This window comes from Antennarius striatus, chromosome 5 (genome assembly GCF_040054535.1).
Source record: "Antennarius striatus isolate MH-2024 chromosome 5, ASM4005453v1, whole genome shotgun sequence".
Taxonomy (NCBI): domain Eukaryota; kingdom Metazoa; phylum Chordata; class Actinopteri; order Lophiiformes; family Antennariidae; genus Antennarius; species Antennarius striatus.
The window spans coordinates 17,206,481-17,229,002 of NC_090780.1; the positions used below are offsets into that span (position 1 = coordinate 17,206,481).

At 41.8% G+C, this 22,522-nt stretch overlaps 1 protein-coding gene across 2 annotated transcripts in view; it reads right to left on the reverse strand.

Moving 5' to 3' along the window:
• rargb (retinoic acid receptor, gamma b) overlaps positions 1-22,522 on the reverse strand; it is a 30,587-nt gene that overhangs the window by 3,771 nt on the left and 4,294 nt on the right. Inside the window, exons 2-6 of one of the 2 annotated variants that reach the window (XM_068314979.1) lie at positions 16,421-16,807; positions 1,686-1,834; positions 688-829; positions 415-578; positions 117-293 (exon numbers count right to left, since the gene is read on the reverse strand). In XM_068314979.1, the coding sequence (XP_068171080.1) occupies positions 117-293; positions 415-578; positions 688-829; positions 1,686-1,834; positions 16,421-16,589 (801 nt within the window). In that variant the 5' untranslated portion in view covers positions 16,590-16,807. Of the gene's footprint in view, positions 1-116; positions 294-414; positions 579-687; positions 830-1,685; positions 1,835-11,699; positions 12,035-16,420; positions 16,808-22,522 lie in introns of those variants that run through there. The other variant, XM_068314980.1, reaches the window with a different exon arrangement.

Below are 22,522 nucleotides of genomic sequence, written 5' to 3' on the forward strand. Positions count from 1 at the left end.
AATGTTCAGTTAGTAAGATGATGAGAGCAACTGTTCCAGGATCTGTTGATAACAAGATAAGCAGCGTGACAGATGAGAAAGCAGCAGCGATGTGGGAGAGATGTGTGATTTGGTACCAGGATGTCCAGACATGCAGATTTGAGGAGGGTGATCTGGTCAGCGATGGTGAGCGTGGTGAAACCTGGTAGCCGCTTTGCAAACTCCACAATCTTTATAATGCATTTAGTGGACAGCTCACTGAACTTATCCCACAGGCCCAAGTCCAGCTGTACTCTGTGGTCAGCACTTGAATTCTGGGAGAGAAAAAGCGGGACACTTTTGTGTGGTTGTGCAGAATGCATATCGTGTTTGTGGCAAAGCGGTGAGCCAATGGTTGACTGCTTTGACATGGATGGCTCATCCATCCAAACTCACTGTGGTGTATTTTCCTAGTTGGCACAGCGATGGGAAGGTCTCCTGATGAGCTTTACTGACTTTGTTAACCAGCTCCTCCAGCTCTCCGCTCAGCTCGTAGTTCTCTGGCAGAACCACCTCCTCCTTCACGTCCTTCTTCTTCTTGTTCCTGTCGTTACGCACCGCTGTAGGGAAACACACACAGGCTGACACGCTTCAAAATCCTGATTCCATGTCAGGCTTGTCTTGACACTCAGTGTGTGAGGATGTGTTGAGGCTCATGTTATAGCTCACCTTCTTTTGACATGCCGACCTCAAAGCACTTCTGCAGCCGGCAGTACTGGCAGCGGTTGCGGGTCACTTTGTTGATCTGACAGTTTTTGTCTCGGTGGCAAGTGTACACCATGTTCTTTTGGATGCTGCGCCGAAAGAAACCCTGGAATAGACAAAGGAAAACGTCTTGTACCCTATTTAATGATCTATAAATAAAAGATAAGATCTTGGATAAGACATTTTATTCAATCCACCACGTGGTTGTGGCTGTTGGCGAGTCCACTCATTTGATCCAGACTGATCTCTTTCATTATTGGATGGGTTGACAGGAATGATTTTCATTTTTCCCACATCAAGAAACCCACTTTTAAAAAAATATTTAGTGATCCTAAAACTTCCTCTACTGTCCAGTTAAATGAGTTCAGATTTATTGTTATTAATTAAACGCCTCTACAAACATTGGATAGATTTGACATTGTCACAGACATTCATTCAAAAAGAAACATTTGGTGATCCTTCAACTTTTAATTAAACACCATCAACAGGTCTAAATGTTAAAAAAGTATTTTAACATAACTTTGCAGAATTTGTGTTTTCAATATGTTCAAGAGTGATTTAATACAGTATATTTATTAGTAGTCTACTGATAAGAGATTGTCTAGATTTTCTAAACAAAAGCCCTTTTACTGCTCCATTTTTTAACCACTGATTTTTGTGTATAAAGTAAAAGCACAGAAATCCTTTATTAAATGTTTTTCTCCATGTTTATTTTTCCATTTCATTGAATCCCTCAGTCCACAGTTAACAGATTAGATGTAGTGACCATGTGCTGGTCATAAACCAGGGTGCAGTACCACTAAACACACACTAGAGGGCGCCTCAACAAAAGGTTCTAGCTGTTCCAGCTGACATCTGTCTGGCTCTCCATGAGGTTCTGAGTCAGACTGTCTTCTCACTGGAATCAAGTCGTTGACTAAATCCATCACGCTGATTGCTGGTGTGCATCCGGCCTCATTTACCTTGCAGCCCTCACATGAGCTCACGCCGTAGTGATAACCAGAAGACTTGTCCTGACACACGAAGCACGGCTTGTAGACGCGAGGAGGAGGAGGAGGGGAAGGAGAGCTGGGCAACATCTCCTCTGAGCTGGTGCTCTGGGTTTCCACCGCTGGAGGAAAAATGAAAAGGAAAGAAGTTCTCTTATTATATCAGAGCATCTTGTTTCCATAAGATCTCACAGTCTTTGAAAGCATGATGAAAGCTAATACATCAACTGATTAGGAGAGAGTGGTCAACAATCAACCTCCAACCCCATGCAGGCCACCCCTCGGAGCCAGAAGGCCGGCTCAAAGGCAGATATTTTTAAGAGAAAGGGGAGGTGGGGTGGGGGGAGACAAAGCTGATTGACAGCGACTTAAAAGAGGTACAATTAGCTGATGGCCAGATGGCTGCGCTGATAAAACGCTGATTGGCAGCTGAGATTTGATTGGCTTCTCCATTTACTGGAGAGTGGGGGGGGGGGAGCAGCAGCATACCTCTGTTGACTTTTTGACTGACGTCTGAAGTTTTTGCATCTGCTCTGCACACCCACATGCTCACATTTTTATTTGAGAGGCTGTCCGACCAAACCTGCCTATATACGCCGAGCCCCATGTGAACAAACAGAGGTGGGATGTTTATGAGACCCGGCTGTCTCCTTGCCTTCTTTCTCACCGTCTCGCTGTGTCAAACTGTCACACGCCATTTGCTGACCACAGGGAAAGACGTTCGATCACGGCTGATGAAGCAACAAGAACATCCGTCGGATGGAAACACCATGGTTACGGCGTAAAGGGTGTAAAAAAAAACCCCACACCTGATTCACATTTAAAGGTGGTGACAAAAGAACAGGCAGATTCCTTCCAACATGCCTTTCAACTTTCACCTTCAGTCACCCCAACTTCACCCCTCTGCCCATTCACACCCCCAGCCCCTTGTTTCCTGGCCCTAAATTCCTTACTGCAGGCTGGACAGGGTTTAATAGTCGCCCAAGCTCATAAGCAGCCCTATAAAGGCTGTGTCTGGGATGGGAAGGAGGCCCCCGGCCAGGCTGACGGCCTCTTTATTGGGATCCAGTCACCTTGGGCAGCTATTCACATCAACTGCTCCATCCTTGGAGTCGCTCCTTGTAAAAATAAAGAATCCGGGGTCAAAAACCCAAAGTCACTGCCCCTCTTGCCACCTTCAATGGATAACACAGGACTTGACCAAATGTGGCCCCCACCCCGCTGGAGCAACCCCAAACTGAACCCACAGCTTGTCATTAACAAGAGTGGTAATGTTTCAAAAACAGAGAAGCAAAGCCACAAAGGAATAATCTAATAAAACCAGAGAAGGGAAAAATGAAAAGAGAAAGAAAAGGGAAAGGAGGTGAGATGGAGGACGGAAACTTCCCAGTGGACGAATGGTTAAATAAATCCTGACCATTTAACTTTGACCTTGACTGAAGAAAGCCGTGGCTAGCTGTGTGGCTAGCAGGTCACCAGTGTGTTCAGATCTGACATTCAGATAATCACAAAAATGACATGTTTTACATCTGCTTCTTTAAAGTTGCGCTTTAATTTGAAAGGCCACCTGCCTTGAACATCATGCGATCAGAGGTCATGTCATCTCAACATGTTTCTGCACAACTCTTGTCCTCAAGGATTTCCTCAGACAACAAGCCTTTATTATTTAGTAAAAACTGTTATTTGCTAAAGAGATAATCATAATTTATATTGACATTAACTGGTCCAACTGGTTTTGACACAGTCATAGGTATGTCAGAGTGTATTAGTCAATGGGAGACAAGTTTCCCTTTGTGAGAACAAACACACACACGACTGGGATCTCTACACACTAGCAGCCATTCATTTAAACACACATGCAGCACACAGAAACATTTTCCTGTTGTTTTAAACTCCCAACGTTCAATACGACTCAAGTAAACCAAACCTGTTTTTTTTAATGGTGCGTGACCAAACACATGGGAGCTCACTTGAACCTGAGTTAGAGCTTAAAGGCTTCATCAATCAGCTGATCAACAGAGAGAAATATAACACACATCACAAAAAGAAAAGAAAAGAGAAAAGTTCGATATCATATTTTCAGAGCAGTTATTTTACAAGATTTTTAAAAAAAAAAGCATTCTAAAATGAATTTTTAGAAGTTTTGTTTCTTTATCATCATAAACAGTTAACAGTTAAATGAACTGATGTGGGAAATAGAAAAATAATTCCAAGTTGCAGTTAAAGTTACGAAATATATAATATAATTTGATGAATGATTTAGTTGGATTAGATTAGATTAGATTACTATTTCTGCTGTGTCATGAAGTTTTTAAGATAAAAAATGCCAAAAAATATCATGTTTCACACAAGTTTATGAGTAAGCAAAGAGCTGCTAATTCATCATGGGGTAAATACTATTATGTGGGGCCAGGTGGAGGAGCTGGAGGTGAGGGGTGGTGCTGAATGGATGCCATTGTAACCTGATCACTGTTTTCTGTTTATATAGTAACACTGACAATGTAAAAGTGTCCCAGACAGAACAAGTGGAAAAACAGCTCCCATTGATGCAGAGAGGCTGCATCTGGCGCCAGCAGAGAGCCACAGATTGACACTGTCTGAGGGTGGTGAGAGCGGGTGTGGATTGACGTGAGAGTGGGTGAGAGACACGAAGGGGACATTTTACCTGGTGTGGAGGAAGAGGGGAAGGAGGAGAAAACTGTCGGCAGCTGTCATCACCCTGAACTGAGCTCAGCCTCGGCGCTTCGGCTTTAAAGAAATGCTTCTCCATTCTTAACCTACAGCTCACCCCTCGGCGTGTCACAACATCAGTCGACACGCCTCCGGTGGATGCAGAGGAGACGAGACGAATCGCAAGAATCAGCCTCATCAGAGAGCTGGAAACAGCTCCTATAATTACAATCTGTCACTGAAGTACAAAAAGCTGAAATAATTGTTCATTATATTCTTTCATTTACAATCCAAAAACCTTCTCTGTAGTAGAATATACTCTTCTTTTGTGTTTTCCCTCCTCTCCCATTTACTGTTTGTTGTCAGATCAACACATCCCTGTTTAGACAACAGGAGCCCGTCTGAAAGCAGACACCTTCCTTATCAGGTCTGAGGCCCCAGAGCCTGGAGGAGCAGGAACGTCACTTTACATCAGTGTTTAATGGAATACTGGGGAACTGGTATGCAAGAATCAATATCCTCAACTATTTTAAATGAGAAGGAAATTAATGCTGACCAACGCCGACATTCCTAGTGTGCAGCGCAGAATAAAACCTACCATTTGTGAGCAAAAAGTGTACTTTCAATGCTGCATGCTGACAGTTTTTATTGTTATTCACTGTCACAAAGTCAAAACTACCGTATATGCACATGAAATTATTTGCACATGAAAGCTTACTGATTCAACGTCTTCATTATTCTCGCTGAGTAAAACAACAAAACAAAGAACAGCAAATAAAAGAATAAGAAAACATTCAGCATTTATTTCTACTACATTCTACTAAAATGGAGAAACAGAGGAACCTACAGACTGAACTCATCTTGTAAAACCAAAGTTTGAACCGATGTTGGACTGAGCTACAGATATTTAACACAGAGAGTTAAATACACGCAGAGAGTGTGTATTCGACTTTACGCTGATGCTGGAGGAGTGTTTTCATCCACACATGGTGACATATGGCCTACAGAGCCTGCAGCACGGCTCGACCTGCCACATCCTACATCTCATTCAACAGGACTTTAGCTGGGAGGCTCAGGAGAGACTCACATTGGACGGGAGTGCAGTTAATGCTGAGGAAGACTGAGTGATGACGCGATGAAGCTCTGATAATCATTTGATTCTGAGCCACTCTAGAAATGTTATAGAAACTGTAGATCAACAATGAAACTTAAGCACGTTTCAGTCTACTGAAAGGAGGTGTGACCGTTTCGCCTTTGGGACAGGATGAGGGTGTGACGTTTAAATGACTAGGTATGCAATCCATGACAGAAGACTTGAAAAGCAGCTATAGTAGCAGTTAGCAGCTAACTGGAAGCATATCTAAAACCTTACATGTGACAGCAACACTTATTTGTTGCTCGAACATGTTATCTCACATCACTATTTATTCACTGCATACAAACAGAGGAGGGTCACCATCGCTAGACCCTTGTTTGGCTTTTTTTTATTTATTTTTTTTTACCTCCGGTGATTAAATTTGAAGTTCACAAAATATTCAGCAACACAGTGAGGAATGTGTGTGTGTGGGGCACAAGGCAGATTAACGGTCAAAGAAAACAGGAGTGAACGCCGTTCATGTGTCAAAGAGCAAAGTTAATGTGGCGTTTATTCTTTTTATCTGACAATTATAACTGTGAAACTTTTAAGTCATGCTTGAAGTGGCTCCACTCTGCTGTAATCCACAGGCAGAGATCCTGTGACGGAGAGCCACAACCTCAAATATGCTGAGCGAGTAATTACCATGACAGCAGGGAGGAGATGTGGGGGAGATCTGAGTGACAATCCCTTTCATCAGCTGTTCTAAGTTCAATACCAGCCCCCTCTCCCCCCCCCAGCTCAACCCTCACTAATAACCCTCTTCCCCCCTCTGTCCTCTCCTGCCTTCCTGCCCTGGTGAGAGGAGGAGTCCTTCCTGTCATTGACAACGTCTTTAAAAGGAAAGGCTGTGAAAACCAGGCTACTGTCCATGAGATGGCTCCATAAAAACACACACACACACACACACACACACACACACACACACACACACACACACACACACACACACACACACACACACACACACACACACACACACACATACACACACAGACACAAGAGTGCACAAATAGCATAAAAAAAGACAAATCCTCTACTTGTGAACGTTCGTTTGTCGCCACACGGCTCAGAAATGTGAGCCAAAAGCTCTTTAAAATAAATATTTCTCACTCTAAGTTAAAACCCCACTTTGTGTTATTTCAGGTGAGATTTCAGATTTCTGATAAAATCTAAAAAAAGACATTTATGCAACCCCCCCCCCCTCCCGAGGAGTCAGGCTTTGTGTTCAGACAGCGAGGTGGTGGTGTGTGTGTGGGGGGGTGTTTACCGTCAGGTTGTTAAATCTGGGTTTGTCGCCTCCATTCATCATCATACAAACAATACACCCTTTCTTTTTTTTTTTTATAACACCAACAGCAGCTTCCATAGCACCAGCTCTCACATCCATACTGGTACCAGTACAGCACTGGGGGCAATGATTCTGCTGCTCAGGTCAATAGAACCACCAGACACTGTGATTGATACTGGAATAAACATAATGCAGATATTAATTCTGCATGTCAGTGAGATCATTGTTGTATAATGTGTGATCGGTGATGAGTGTGTCTAACTTTGTGAGGGATTTTGTTCTATTTCATGTCTTTTATCGCAACTAAAATAACTCCACGTTGGCTCCGGCTGATCTACTCATCACCTCTCCATTCATTCTCATTCCCAAAGGATGATCTGTAGGCGTTCAGGGTCAAAGGTGAAGGTTATCACGCAAACTGTAACTTGATTACTGTAATAGACGGATCATAGGAATGATTGGATTACACTGTCACATGTTTGCATGATTCTTATTAACTAAATAATCTGACATGACATCATTGGTTTGATCTTCCTGTTGAAGAACAGAGAGAAAGGAGCAGTGTGGCGCTGCTCTGATTTATGTGTTTGTGTGTGTTTGTGTGTGTTTGTGCCTTTTGTTCACTCTCTGTTGATTCCCCTGGCAAAGCCCTAAAACACTAACTTATGATAAACACATAAATAATTGTGATAAGAAATCAGTAGAGAACAACCTCCATCTCGAGCCAACAGTCCCTATTATGCCCTAATTAAAATTCCATTTTTTTGGTTTATGTGTGATTATTATCGAAAAACTCATGAAAACAAATATTTAAAAAGTTGATCCACCCATTTATTCTGATCCATTCCAAAGTTTTATGGGTTCTTCTTCAGCTCGCATTCCACCCTTCATCCCAGTTTCCTGGTCCTCTCAACTACACATTTCATTTGTAATCAACAAAATGGTTCTAAAGTCCTCGCCACCAGAATCCGCTCCTTTATCCAGAGCCCCTTCAGAATGTATCAGGCTCTTTGCTGCCTCAGGCCCTACCCTTCTACCAAATGGAATAAAAATCAGTCAGGCGGTTTATGAGCAGCAGGCGAACACGGTGCATAAAGCTCTCTGTCGCAATGTTAGAATGTCATAAAAACACAAACCGAAGCGGCTGAACTCACAACCTGCTTTGCAAAGGGGATAAATAAATAAGACTGATGTGTTGACATGCATTCACACGTCTGATGCATCCTTTTATTTAGACTTCTTTAATCTATAACATAGCTATTATCTCTGATTTTATGCCTTTATGCTTAAAAAATTATTATCAACTGCTGACATCTCTGCTCTTAACCAGAAGGGGCCGCAAGTGATCAAGAATGTTGGGGTTAAAGTTGGCCAAATCTTCTGTTTTCATGTTTAACTTTGAAAGAAATGTTTCTATTGCTGGTGTGTTGGATCATGGGTAATTTCTCTTCTCCTTTCCAGTACAATCATACATGCTGGACACACAGCAAACGCCCCCACACACCCGGTGGAAATCCACACTCCTCTAGCTTCACGTATAAATTGGTCAGGTTGATAAACACAGTGTTGCTGCTGTGGCGAAATTTACCACAACCGCATGGAAAAAAAGTTACTGATTTAAGATGAGAAACAGAAGTAAAGAAGCAAGAACTAAAATATTCTTATTTCATCATTAAAAATCATTAACATCATTAACAACAACAATTTTCAAGGGAAAAAGAGAAAACATTATGTGGAATGTTACCTTCAGGATCTGTGTATTTCAGCTTAATTTTATTTCATTAACTATTTGGGAAAAGGTGTATGTAAACTACTTTTTTTTATAAGAATCTCAGCGTTGTGTCAACACATCAAACACTGACTAAACTTGAATTTCCAGGTTCACTTTCCAGGTTTATTTTGGTGGAATTTTTTTTTTTTTTTAAATTCCTATCAAAGCTGAGAGTGTGACAGCGTAAAATCAAGTGACGTAAAGATCGCATCAAAAGTCAAGAGTTCAGGTCAGTATTTCACAGCACAGATTGGATAATGTGAATTAAAATGAGCTAATGTTAATGTAAACATGTAGACATGCTGGTGTAGCTGCATCCAGAATGAGGGCAGCCTCCCAGAAATGTCTTATCATGTGAATCAGCCACATGTCTTGTATTTTTATCAGCTGCTCGCCGTGACGTGGTGCCTGCTGTTAGCTCTGCTCTGCTATGATGGCTGAGTGGGATTGTGAAAGTGGCTTTGAAGACCTCTTTAAAGAGCAGATAATACCAGAGAAAAGGGGGATTATCACTGAATGAAGAGAAGAGCATTTCCCTTCAAGGCCTGAAACACCAGCATACAAAGACTGACTTACGGGGGTTAACCCTTACCCACCTTCACCCCCCCCCAACCATAACCCTCCCCCATCACCTCTCTATGTCATCACCTTTTTAAACTGCCCAGAACTTCTGATGCTGCCTCATCTCTTTGCAATTGTAATTGAATCATTCTGGGTTACACAGACGTTTGATGTAAAATGACATATTAATGCTGGAAGAAACAAATATGCTCGCACACACACACGCACACACACACACACACACACACACACACACACACACACACACACACACACACACACGCTGAAATCACTTGTATAACAAACACACCGACACCAAAATACTGTGAGGAATTTCGAGCCTGGGTGTTCCACTGTACAAGTTCACCAAACAAAATGTGTTCACTGTTCACTTTGCAGCAGATCATCACACAACATTGCTGTTAATTTACTCACAAAAAGCATGTCAGCATTACAGACTCAGCACAAGTTACAGGTGGTAATTTTTGACATTTTGATCATTGAAATGTGAATCATATTATTGTCTAATTTTAAAATTATTTTTACATGAAAATCTTAGAATAAATGAGGCATTTGGTCTCCATTAAAAAGAAACTACCTGCATGCATCTGAGTTAGTGTATGTTTGTGTGTGTGTGTGTGTGTGTGTGTGTGTGTGTGTGTGTGTGTGTGTGTGTGTGTGTGTGTGTGTGTGTGTGTGTGTGTGTGTGTGTGTGTGTGTGTGTGTGTGTGTGTCTGTGTGTGTGTGTGGTACATGTGGCCATGTCAGTTTTTTTTCATTTATAAATTAAACAATCAATTTGTTTTACTGGTTCATTGACAATAATTTGGTGAAACTAAACTGGCCTGCTAGCGTGTAAAACCTCCATCGATCAGCAGTCCTCTCTAATCCAATCAAGCCTTATTGTAAATCAAACTGTGACCTGAATTTAAGGTCACTGGATTTGTACTAAATAAACATTTAAATCCAGTGGATCCAGATTTTTGTGTGTCTCCACATCAAACTGTACACACTCACACATATCACCTCCCAGCAAAACATACAGTATTAGAATCACTACGTTTTATGAAAGTTCTTCACTATTTTTTGTTAAAGCCTGCTGAAAGACCAACCACAGACTCAAACGGACATGGGTAGAAACATCCCCCAGAGTGGAGATAGTACCAGCGAGGAATGCCTGTGACTGACCCTTACACCCACCAAATTATCCTGTTTGTTCGATTGATTAATTAATCAGTTATTCAGGTTGAAGTTTTGATTAAACTTATCTCATGCCAAATTAAAAAAAAATGAAGACGATGTGTTGGATTACAAAATGAAACAAAGAACCCTCTGAATCACTGTGGAGACTGTGAGACGAGGAGTTTCCTTCTTCATGATGGGTCTGTGTCTTAAATTAATAACAAAACAAAAAGAAAAAGAAAATACACAAAAGTGAAAGGAAAACCATGTTTTTATACAAAGAAAAGATGATGCAGGGCATCGAGGACGTTTGTCTGTCAGGCTGGCATCTGGCAAAGCTCCTTAGCGAGTTGAAACAGGCCCTGCTGTGGTGTTTGTCATCCTGACTGCTCATCCATCACCATTAGTGAGCACCGCAGGACTCCACACCGCCCGATGCCTCAGTATCTAAATAATGACTCAAGATTAATGAGCTCAAGGTGCTCGGTGGGGACATCCCAAACTGTCCCATCACAGCGGAGAGGATTTTAAAAAACACAAATGCAGCTCTCGGCGTGGTGACACATGTGAATGGATTTCAGCCGGCCTGTTTCTATAGATAGATAAAGTCAATGTTTGATTTTCCAAGCCGCATAGCCAAAAGTAATCAAAGAGTCTGAAAGTGGACTCAGCAACAAACAGCCTGCTTATTATTATGTCAGATAGATGTATTTTCCTCATTCGTCTTCAGTGTTTGCCAGTGTGACTGTTCCTGTGGCGACCAGGTTTGTCATTATAATACCTGATGCCGTCTGAGGAGGGAAATAGAGCTAATAATAATATAATAACAACAACATAATAATAATTAATAAGAATAGTAACAATTAAAATTGAATGAACTTTTCTTTAAAGAATTAAAGTCCTGCAAAATACTACTCATAGTTCAGTATTATTAAATGAGTTTATTTCCTCTCTGCGTGGACGCTACGTGATTCAGGACCTTGAACCTGTCAGCGCCGCTTGGCTCTCGGATGCTGGTGGTTGTTGTTGTCGGGACACATTGCTGGGAGGAATTGTTTGAAAGAGCTGTCAATCATGTGAAGTCATTCATAAAGAAAAAACAAACACCGTGACGTATAATTACGCGCCGCCCAGCTTCCTCACTCATCCTCACAAAGCTCTCTAAGCACATAAACAAACAAAAAGCAGGGTGAGAATGGGTACATGGAATCAAAAGGAATCTGACTCTTCCTGTGGAGAGAGCTCTATGATAACAAAACCAGAACTGATAACACACACACACACACACACACACACAGACACACACACAAACACACACACAGACACACACACACACGTTGTTCTTTTCCAGTCTGATGGACAGGATGAAGTACTCACACTGAACGCTGCTGGTGCCGGCCCAGGCGAAGGGGTCCAGGCCGGAGAAGTAGGGGGTGGCCTTAGCCAGCATGCAGGAGCCCTGTCCCGATACATCGTAGAGGGGCCGCGGGGCCAAACCAAGGGCCTCCATGCAGTCAAACATGCTCCTCTCCAGCTTAAAGCTCACTCACACCTCTCTGCTTTTATTATGCAGTAAAACTGAGAAAAGTGACTGAAAACTGAGAAAGATTCCTGTGAATGAAACTCTGTTGCCTCTTGAGTCTGTCTGTCTGTCTGTCTGTCTGTCTGTCTGCCTGTCTGTCTGTCCCAGCTCCCCCCCCCCACTGCCGGCCTCCCTCTCGTCTTCTTTGGACTGATCCTTTTTTTTTTTTTTGGTCTAAATTCTGCTCAGCAATCTGAACCTGTTTTACTCTGACTCCCTGAACTGATCTCTCTCCTCTCTGCCCTCCACACTCTCAGCAAATCACAAGGAGGTGGGGTCGAGGAAGTAAGAAGAGGGATGGCTGAAGCGCCTGGGGGGGTTGAGACCTGTGCTCTGATTGGCTGTGCCTCAAACTTTCTCTCCCTCCCTCTTTTCTCTCTCAAGTTATCCAACTTATTTCTTCATATTTCATAATTCAGCAAGTAAAAGCAAACATCTTGGCCTCTCCTTGTTCCTCTTTCTTTCTTTCTTTCTTGCTTTTATTGAATGTGAATGGAGTAGGGGACGTGGAGACAAGAGCCTCTGTTTTTAGTTTGATAAATGTTAAAAAGTAATATATATTTCTTTATTCAGGAAACACACAGTACTGTTGAAAATCCTACCATTGTTTGTTTTTCAGATGTGAATTCCTATTTGCTTGAATCTCTTTTGGATTTTGTGTCAATGTGATTATCTTGTAGTTTGGCTTCTATGGATAATTTTAAAAATCAAAAATTTTCTTGTTTTTCTTTCTTTCTTTCTTTCCCATGACATAGTTCCCATTAAAATTTAATTATTAGTAAAATACTGCGTTTATTTTTTATAAAATTTTATATTATGGTGCTACATATTGTCTCCATCATTGATCTTAAATTATCTTATATAATACTGAGTTGGATGGTTTACATAAATTCTGTCTTTGCACCCGAAGGCAATAGTCCCATCATTGTTTCACTCCCTCACCATGAAAATCTACCCCTAGAATTTGGAATCACATCAGCATCATTAATATTATTTTATTATCATAAAGTGCAGCGTTCTACAATCCACAGGATCCAGACTTTATGAATTTCCTCCCTATTCAGGTACGGTAAAGAATCTTGCCAAAAACTCCGGACCCAGGTGATGACCAGGAATTTTCCTTTCAAAATCTGTTCATAACTCTTGGCATGAAGCTGCTCACAGATGATAAATAAAGATAATGAACACAAATTCATAATTCATCCATTACTGAAAACATTATGCCTTACATATGTGAAACCGCTTGATCAGTAGAACATAAAGTTTAATTTCTGCATGCTAACTTTCCCTTCAGTGCACCGGCATAATTCATTACAACAGCACTGATTCAAAACTGTCTGGATTCCCCTTTCTCAGTGCCAAGTAGATTTAGTACTAGTTTATTCTTGAAAACTTCCTCAGAAATGAGAGAAGTTCAACACCCAAAAATTATCTTAAACAAGAAGCCTCCTGTTAGAGCCATTCGATTTTCCTTTTAGCAGTTTGTAAATGATTTGTTTAATCCTGAAATAGAAGCCTGAGCTTTAGTGAACCTCTTGGTCATTCATCTTTAACATCTCTCCTCAGATTTTATTCCACATCTATCTCTTAAGACTTGTCTTTATCTATTTTCTCTTCGGGTCAAGTGGACGCAGCCAACCTCCCTCCCAGAGCGAACCGGCTGCTTCAGTAACTGAAGTTGGGGAAACACACCCACCCGGCGTCTGGATAGTTTGTGTGTGAGACAGCCTCACCCTCCTCCTCTCCCCTCCTCCTCCCTTTCCTTCCCTCGTTCAAGAGAGATGAACTCTGGAAGAAACCCCCACTGGGGCTCTAACACCCCCCCCCCCCCCACACACACACACACACTGCCTGTGGCTTCATATGCTTCATACCCCTGTGTGTTAAAAAAAAAACCCTACTTTTCTTTGTTTCCTCCTGTCTTTGTTTATTTGTTTACTTTTCTCACTGAATTAATTTCTTTTTAAGATTAAAAAACGGATAGAAAACAGAATATGACTGCTGTGCTGACTTTATTCACTCTGTTATTAATTTTTTTTTTTTTGTGCATTTGTTCTTAGTAGTGGAGTTAGTGGACTTCCTACCTGTCTTCCTGGGTCTCGGGTGAAGCGCTGCATGCAGACACACACTGACAAACGCCACAATGACACACAGCAGGGAGCTCAGTCACACAGCATCAGCTCGCTGGCTTCTCTCTACACCTTGAGACAATTACCCTCCGTGCCTTGCAGCACCCTGCCCCCTGTTGCTCCTTTGAGGAAAAAGACACAGACGCAAGAGAAAAACTGTTGCCTCACTTCCAGCAAACCAAAACCTCACTCTTTATATTTCTGCAGCAGCTCCCTGTCTCAAAAAAAAAAACCAACCCCAAAACAAAACAATTTGCAAGAGGTTTTGCAAGAAAACTGGCAGGAATATTCAAAGAAGTTTCTCCATCAGCAGCTCAGAGAAATATGTGAACAAGTTCTGATTACACACATTACAAAAACGTGCAAACATAATCACAAACGTTAGGCAACGAGCGGAAGACTGCTGCTCGGTTATATTTATGGATGTTGGATAAGTGAAGCCTGTAGGGTTGTGCTGGAAATGAGTGTGCTCCTGGGCATGTGTGTGTGTGTGTGTTTGTGTGTGTGTGTGTGTGTGTGTGTGTGCGTGCGCGCATGTATGCAGGGACAATTATGTGTGTATGTGCTTAAACAGAGTGCCTGTGATGAAAGACACAAAGAAAAACACACAAGCCACACTCTGTGCCTTTAGGTTCAAATTACTAATATCACACACACTCACACACACACACACACACACACACACACACACACACACACACACACACACACACACACACACACACACACACACACACACACACACACACACACACACACACACACACACACACACACACACTGAGCTCAGAAAAGAGAGAGACTCAAAACATTAAAAAGAACAAGATGTGACTAGTAGAGAATATGAAAAGGCATTGTGTTCATCATGGAAAATTACTCCTTTTCTTCAGGATCACAACTGCGTGTGGTTTCTTTCTTCTCAGAACAAAAAGAGTTTGAATATAGATAAAATTCAGATCCTGATCTAATTAAAATGGACAAAAATCTAGAAAATGACTAATTCCAAGAAAAACCCGGGGGTGTTGTTGTGTATTTACAGTAATTCCAAGGAATGTTGGGGCGAAAAAGATTCAGTCAGATGACTCTGTGAAGGTTATTACTAATTCCCAGTTGTCACTACAATGAAAAACCAGGAAACATCCTCTGTGACTGGATGGACAGCGGGAAGCTGTTCCCACTATCCACTCATTTCAAGTCCAGAGAACAAACAATACATTCCAGCCCCTTGCCCGCGTTGATTTGAACCAGCTTTGAAATAGTTTGCAAATCCCATGTTAACCCCTAATTTCGAGCAATTTTGGCATTGGAGAAAATAATCTGACATGGAAGCTTTAAAAAATAGAAACAAACATAAGAATTTTTTGCTCGCTGAAATCCCTGATGAGCTATAGAGACCAGAGCTCACTCCTCCACCAATGCCTTTATCTCAAAAACCCGAACAATCAGAAAATAGTTTCCAAGATCCTGTAACAACCCCCCCCCCCCCCAGGTGCAATAAAATCCGTCAGTAGACCATCAAGGGCTGAAGAACCCCATTGTGAGGTCCTGGTTTCAATATGCAACCAGTCTATTTCTTCATGAACAAGTCAGAACATTCATATCTTTCCATCTCTGCCTGCTTACGGAAAATCAAAATCAAAATGCACAACGACAAGACGTGATTTAGGATCAGCAAGTAACAGGTAAGAGCTCAGTTCTCTGTGAAGTGCAACAGCCCCCCCCCTCAACTCACTGTCATCTCTGTCCTAAAGCATCCCATCCGAAAGTGGAAATTAGAATCTCATCAGCATCTTCATCCCAGACTCTTTTCAAGTCCAATTCAAATCTTTATTTTGAGGGTATTTCTGATTTTATCTGTTCTACATTTGACTTATTACAGTCTTATTACTGCAAAACACATGCAAACCTCTCCTCTCCTCTCCTCTCCTCTCCTCTCCTCTCCTCTCCTCTCCTCTCCTCTCCTCTCCTCTCCTCTCCTCTCCTCTCCTCTCCTCTCCTCTCCTCTCCTCTCCTCTCCTCATCTTCATAATCTAATCCATGTTGAATTTTCTAATTTTTATGACCTCTTTTCCTCTGATTCTTGCTTATCATCATCTGTTTTACATAAAACGGGTTTGATAAGGACATGGACATTCGTCACATCTCCTCATGTGCGACACTGTGGGATTGAGTTTTTCTCCGCTTTGATATAATTTGATCAAATCGAATTATATCAAACATTGTTAGGAAATTATTTTCAGAATCCCATTATTATCTGAATGTGAAATTGTTTCCTTGAGCTAGCTAAAGACGTGAGATGCATTCATTCAGAATTACTTGTGCACCAGTTTGAGGATGAAATGAGCAGCTGTCACACAAAGACAAAACTCTCTTTTTGTTTTACTCACACAGTGCAGCCATCTCTTTTGGGAGGTCAGCTCCGAACCGGCCAAAGAGGTGACTGCTGGCCAGTAGGTCAAAGGGGGAGTGGCTCCTCATGGAGTTAAAGGTGAACGGGTACATCGCACGGGGGAACTCGGTCATGTGACGCAGTTGGTGCTCCCTGTTGGTCGCCATGGTGAAACCTGCTGCTAGTGGTCCAGATTGCGTTTTGTCTCCTCGTCCTGCGTTGTCTTGGTCGGGACCCTGAGGTGGGCTGGTGCCATCCAGCCCCTCTCAGCTGCTGGCTCCTCTGCTGTCAGCCTGCAGGGAGGCCAGAGGGATGCTGACGAGGGAGGAAGAGTCGGATCAGAGACGCCTGAGTCACGTGACCGAGATCTGACCAGGTCCAGATGCTGGGGAGAAGGAGGGAAGAGAGGGAGGACAGGATTACATACAGGAAAGTCTTATCATTATCGTGGAGGGTGCAATCGCGTGATAACATCAAAACTACGGCAATGTACACATAAAGATTAGTTTCTACATCCAAAGCAAATGACTGAAGTTACTCAAAAGAAAACTCCAGATGAGGAATCAAAGGGAAGATGATGAGCGGTGAAGAAATAGTCGACAGATCCGAGTGGGAAAGGGGGAACAACACTGTCCTGCTTTTTATATATCTTCAAACTAATAATGATTTCAGGCAATGACATATGATTTCAATCAGCAAACTGGATTATAAAGGATCTCTGTTCCCTGCGAGAGCATGAGTTTGGCCTGCCTGCCACATTGTGGGTACAATTAACCCTTAACTACACCAGACAGACACAACACACACTCACTGGACCCCAACGCTACAAAAAAAATCCTCTTCAGAGGCTGAAACCGCTGAGGGGGGAAGGTTTTCCAGCGTCTCACCTTTTCTGTCTCTCATAACGTAGCTACATGACGCTGTCGGTGAGTTAAACGTCCTCGCCTCTCGTTTCTCTACTCTCTCATTCCCTTCAGTGATTTCACAAATGGGTGGAGCTTGACTCTCTGCGGTGGAACTGTGGTAAATACAGTCCAGCCAAAGAATGTCTTGTTGTTTCGGGGCTGCTTGGCATGGGAATCAAACGCCCCAGGATGGGTGAGAGACGAAGCAAGAGAGAAGTTACGAATGTTCACGACCGTCCTACGATGAATCTGACTTTAAATATTTGTAACACATTGACACGGCATACCGTAATTTAACACAAACACATTTCACAGTTGCAGCCTGGAGAGGTTAACTCTTTCAGATGACCTTTGGTGACATCTGGAACACACTCATTATTTAGTTTGTTGAGGGTTCCGAAACAGGAACCCTCAACAAAGTGGTTCAGAGAAGTGATGGAAAAAGAAAAAAAAAAGTGAAATTACTGCAGCCTGCATGTTCAGTTTTTGAGACGGTGTCAGGGAAGTGTCATTTCAACGGCAGTTAGCCAGTCTTCATTGATATAAATGGAGTGGATGATATATCAGACTTATCTTCAGCCATCTGTGCTACTATTGGACTAAATTCCTCCACATCCTTTTATTGTTACAGCCCCTAATTCTTCTCTCTCCCCCCCCTCCCCTCATGCACACACAGTACACATTACACATTCACACACAAAAGCCAAAAAGTCAGCACAATGAATTGTTTTGAAAGTCATATTTCCCATATTGACTTTTTTTTTCCCCCCTTGAACTGCTTTAGTCTGCTGTGGTTTTTCTTCACTCTGAGGACCAGTTAGGGAGAGTCCATGGAACTATTTTCACACAGAACTTTTGTGTTCAAGCATCAAAAAAATGTCAAACACAGGTTGGACAAAGTGTGTGTGGCAGTGATTAGACTACAGTAACAGTCTCTTTTTTTTTTGCAAAACATATGCATACACATGCCTCTGAAAAAGCAGAGCGAAGAGAAATACAAGCACGGACATGCAGACTTGCAGACGTGAGCGCACACAGATGTTCTGTGGCTTTAATCATGTTCATGGGCAAGTAATCAGTGGAAAGCATACTGTGTTCACACACGTTGAAGCATCATTGAAAGCTGCAATTGACCTTGAAGAATGAGGCAGTCGGCATAAAATGGAAGGTTCTTCTATAGATGCTGCGTTGGGCTCCTGAATCGTTCACTTCAAATCGTTAGTATGAAAGCCAGATGCATTAAAGGGATTGAGATGAGGAAAAAAGTTGTGTCGAAAGCAGACAAAGATGGAAAAAGATGGAAGGAAACAGGAAAAGAAATAAGAAACTTACAGGAGGGAGTTCAAGCATCTGGCAGGCCATGTGTATGAAGTGCATAGAGTCCTGTTGATTAGAGTCATACTGCAAACTGGATAAATAACAGGAATAATGGTGGTGGAAAACAGCAGGAGGAGGAGGAGGAGGGAGAAAAAATAGGCCAAGAGGTTTGTAGAAAATGGACAGAGAAAAAAAGATATTTTTATTTCCACTAATAAACTATGAAGTAATGTGCATTCAAGCCAGGGAATGGTTTCTTTTCTTTCATATGGGTACCCACCCCCACCTCACTCCTAACCCCCCCCACCTCACCCCCCAACCCCCCAGCTGCCTCTGGGGGGATACACCTTGGGTAGTGCAACAGAAGTAGTGCTGTGTCTCCAGGCCTCCAGGCCTCAATGGTGTTTTCATGAGAGCTGGCTGGGTCAGGTCAGACTGGGTCACCTGGTTCTGGTCACCACACACACCCACACACACACACACACACACACACACACACACACACACACACACACACACACACACACACACACACACACACACACACACACACACACACACACACACACACACACACACACACACACTGATGCTCCTTCTTCCCAGATGATGGTGATTAAAAACAGTTTTTTGGGTAAACATGTTGGGGCTTTCCATCCCTGTCTTTTCCAACACACTGCTGCATATTTGGCTTCTTTTCACCAAACTTCTATCAAACTACACGTTTTGAAGCCACGTCTGTTCCATGCATCTTTGCAACGGTTACAAACATATGGCTAGAAATACAACTACGAACTGTTGGGAGGACTCAAACGGTAAAAGCTTTTGAGGCTAGGGTTATGAAATCACTGTGGTAAAGCCAGCCTACCCTTACCACTGAAATGGGTTAATTATTTTTAGTCTCGTATATTGTAATTTATTTTTGCTCCACATGGTCAGCACCTATCCAAACATTTGTTTGCTACACATGGCTCGACCTGAATCAGCTGTGAATCACACTTGTTTTCAGTTTGTAACAATTTTTATTGCCTTATATGTACATTTCATTCAGTTTACAAAAGACACACAAAGTACCTGATTAAATCATTTATTGAAAGTCAGAGCATACCACCGTGAAATGGGTGGTTAATTTTTGTTAAAAAGTATAAATCGATGTTACAAATACTGAGATTGCTGAATTTCAGCAGACGGTGCACCACGAGTACGGGAGTTGTGTCATATGTTTTGAAATGGGGTTGTTTGTTCATCATTGTCACTATAATTATTGTGTTAGGTTCCCTGGAGAGGACAGTTGGCCATGACCAGCAGTATAAAGGCCCTGACCTAAAGTATGGTGGGGATTTGGTCTGAATTAGCTCAAGGTAGAGGATGTGCTGCTGACAGTACATGGTCTTTTTCTTGTTGTGTGTAGAAAAATAAAAGTAAAAGTTTTACCTGCAAATTTTGGGTTGGCTCATCCCTGTACACCTGGCTCTCACCAAACACACACACACACACACACACACACACACACACACACACACACACACACACACACACACACACACACACACACACACACACATGCTAAAAGAGTTCCTTTCTAGCCTGTAATTATCATGTGAAAACAGCCTTTTCACGCTAACACTTCACCAACTAACTCCAACATTTGTATTTCTTTTTCTAGCGGCTCTGACATGTTTGACTAATTTAAAGAAATGCCATTTTAAGGAAATGCCATACTTAAAGCTCTGGCTGGCTTGAGCATGTGATGTCCCAGTGAGACTTTTATGGGCCAACAATAATTTGTCAACGGTACCATTTCCGGTCTGTGTGCGAGCAGTAATGTTTTGATAAAGATCTCTGACATGCATGAACGGAAAAAAAAAAATCCTCTTCTGTTTAGTCTCTTTTTGGTTATCAAACAACACAATTGATTGAACAAGAAGTGAAACTGTACCATTGGGTTTGATCAATTCACCTGATGACATAAAACAACGTAATAAGCGGCTCCTCTGTGGGGTCAGCTGGTAGAAAAGGAGCGAATAAATTGTTCAATCTGATGCTTGTTGTTTTGGTTTTTTTGCCATGTTAAAATAATAACTTGTTGGCATGGAGATGGTTTGGTTTAAAATGTTAATGCCAGTTGTCTCTAGTTGTGGATGTTAAACAATTATGTTGTAGAGTTAGCCTTTGTTTAAAGCTGGTAAAACACTTCTCAGTTCTCAGAAAGTGACTCAGTCTTTGACTGATGTATAGAGTTCTTGGCTTTTCATATTGACTACATGTGAGTAGTTTTACTTGCCAAAGGACTGGGACAGGTCTGTTGTTTGATTTGACCCTAATAATCCAAACCTGCTGGATGATCATTAAACATTAAACAGTATATATCTCTTGTTTTGCACCACACACCTTCAGGGGGTCAGAGAGGACTGGCTGCAACTAAAGAACCACGATTAGATTCACAATCGTAATCTATTGCACACTATGCATGGTCAGCATATTTTTACAGCAAAGCATTGTGTGCTCACTGGGGAATTTTTAAATTATCTCCACTACAAAGTAGTACGAGTACATTGCCAGGCTTTAGGATTTCAGTCAAAAAAACTTTAATGGGGGAACATGGAAGAAATGAGCAGTTACATTATAAAAAGTTCCAGAAGTAAATGTTAATACTTTCCATGAAATGTGAAACTGTGTCAAAGAAGTGAGTCCAGACTGAAACCAGAGGGTGTGCTCTGCTCCACATCATGTAATTATGTCCTTTATGTTTAATCATGTGGCTGATTGGCCCTCGGTGCTCGCATAGCAGATGGATTACAAGACGTCGTGTCCACTCCACTTAGAGTGTGAACACTTGTCCAAAGGTTGGAAACAAAAACTGTTTGTCTAATAATAAACACACTTTGATCATTTAACGGAACACATGAACCAAAAATCTTGTACCTTTTTCTCCTGTCAGTAAACAGATGGTTAAAAAAAAGAGTGTGTTCTCTCACTCCTCAACTATTCAATGTCTTTGTTTCTGCAATGTGAGTCTGCTGGAAAATGAATGTGTATTCATTGGTTTTCTTTTTTTATCATAAGTCTTACTATCTTTTCCTGTTGTTCTGTAGACATATGCTTTCCTTATCTGTCCTTCTGTCCCCTTTCATATTTGTTTCAAGTTTTATATTGAGAAATTAGGCTTTGTCGCCACTCTTGACTTGCACAACAGCAGAACGTCTATGGTTTTGTTCAGCTTGTGGGGCTTTTAAAAGTGGGAATGGAGTGAAACGGACAAACTTGAATACAATCTCTGTCTGAAACCACAAGAGTTTCTGTGTAGAGGGTAAACTCTGAGGGGATTTGCAGGCTAAAAAACTCCCCAAAAACTGCCAAATGCATGATAAAACATGACTTTGGCAGGACAAATTAGCACTAAAGCATAAAACCACAATCTTATTCTGAGACCATGAAACCAGGGATGAAGTGATCTGAAGGCAATGAATGGGAAATGGACATGCTGTCACCCAGGAACCATTATAGGGTACTGGCACATATCACACAAAGAACTCAACATTTATAACAAAGGGTCAAATTACATTTTATGGGGGAAGAAAAATGCAAAGAGAAAAACATATATATGTGTGTGTGTGTGTGTGTGTGTGTGTGTGTGTGTGTGTGTGTGTGTGTGTGTGTGTGTGTGTGTGTGTGTGTGTGTGTGTGTGTGTGTGTGTGTGTGTGTGTGTGTGTGTATATATATATAATCTTGATAAATTCTTTATTTATCAAGAGTGAGGTTTGCATGAATGAGGCTGGAGCCAGTATCTTATCTGGAGCTGCCGTTAAACCAATTCTGCTGCCTTTGGACGGAGTCAGAGGCTTTATTCTAAGTTGGCTTCCTATTTTTACATACG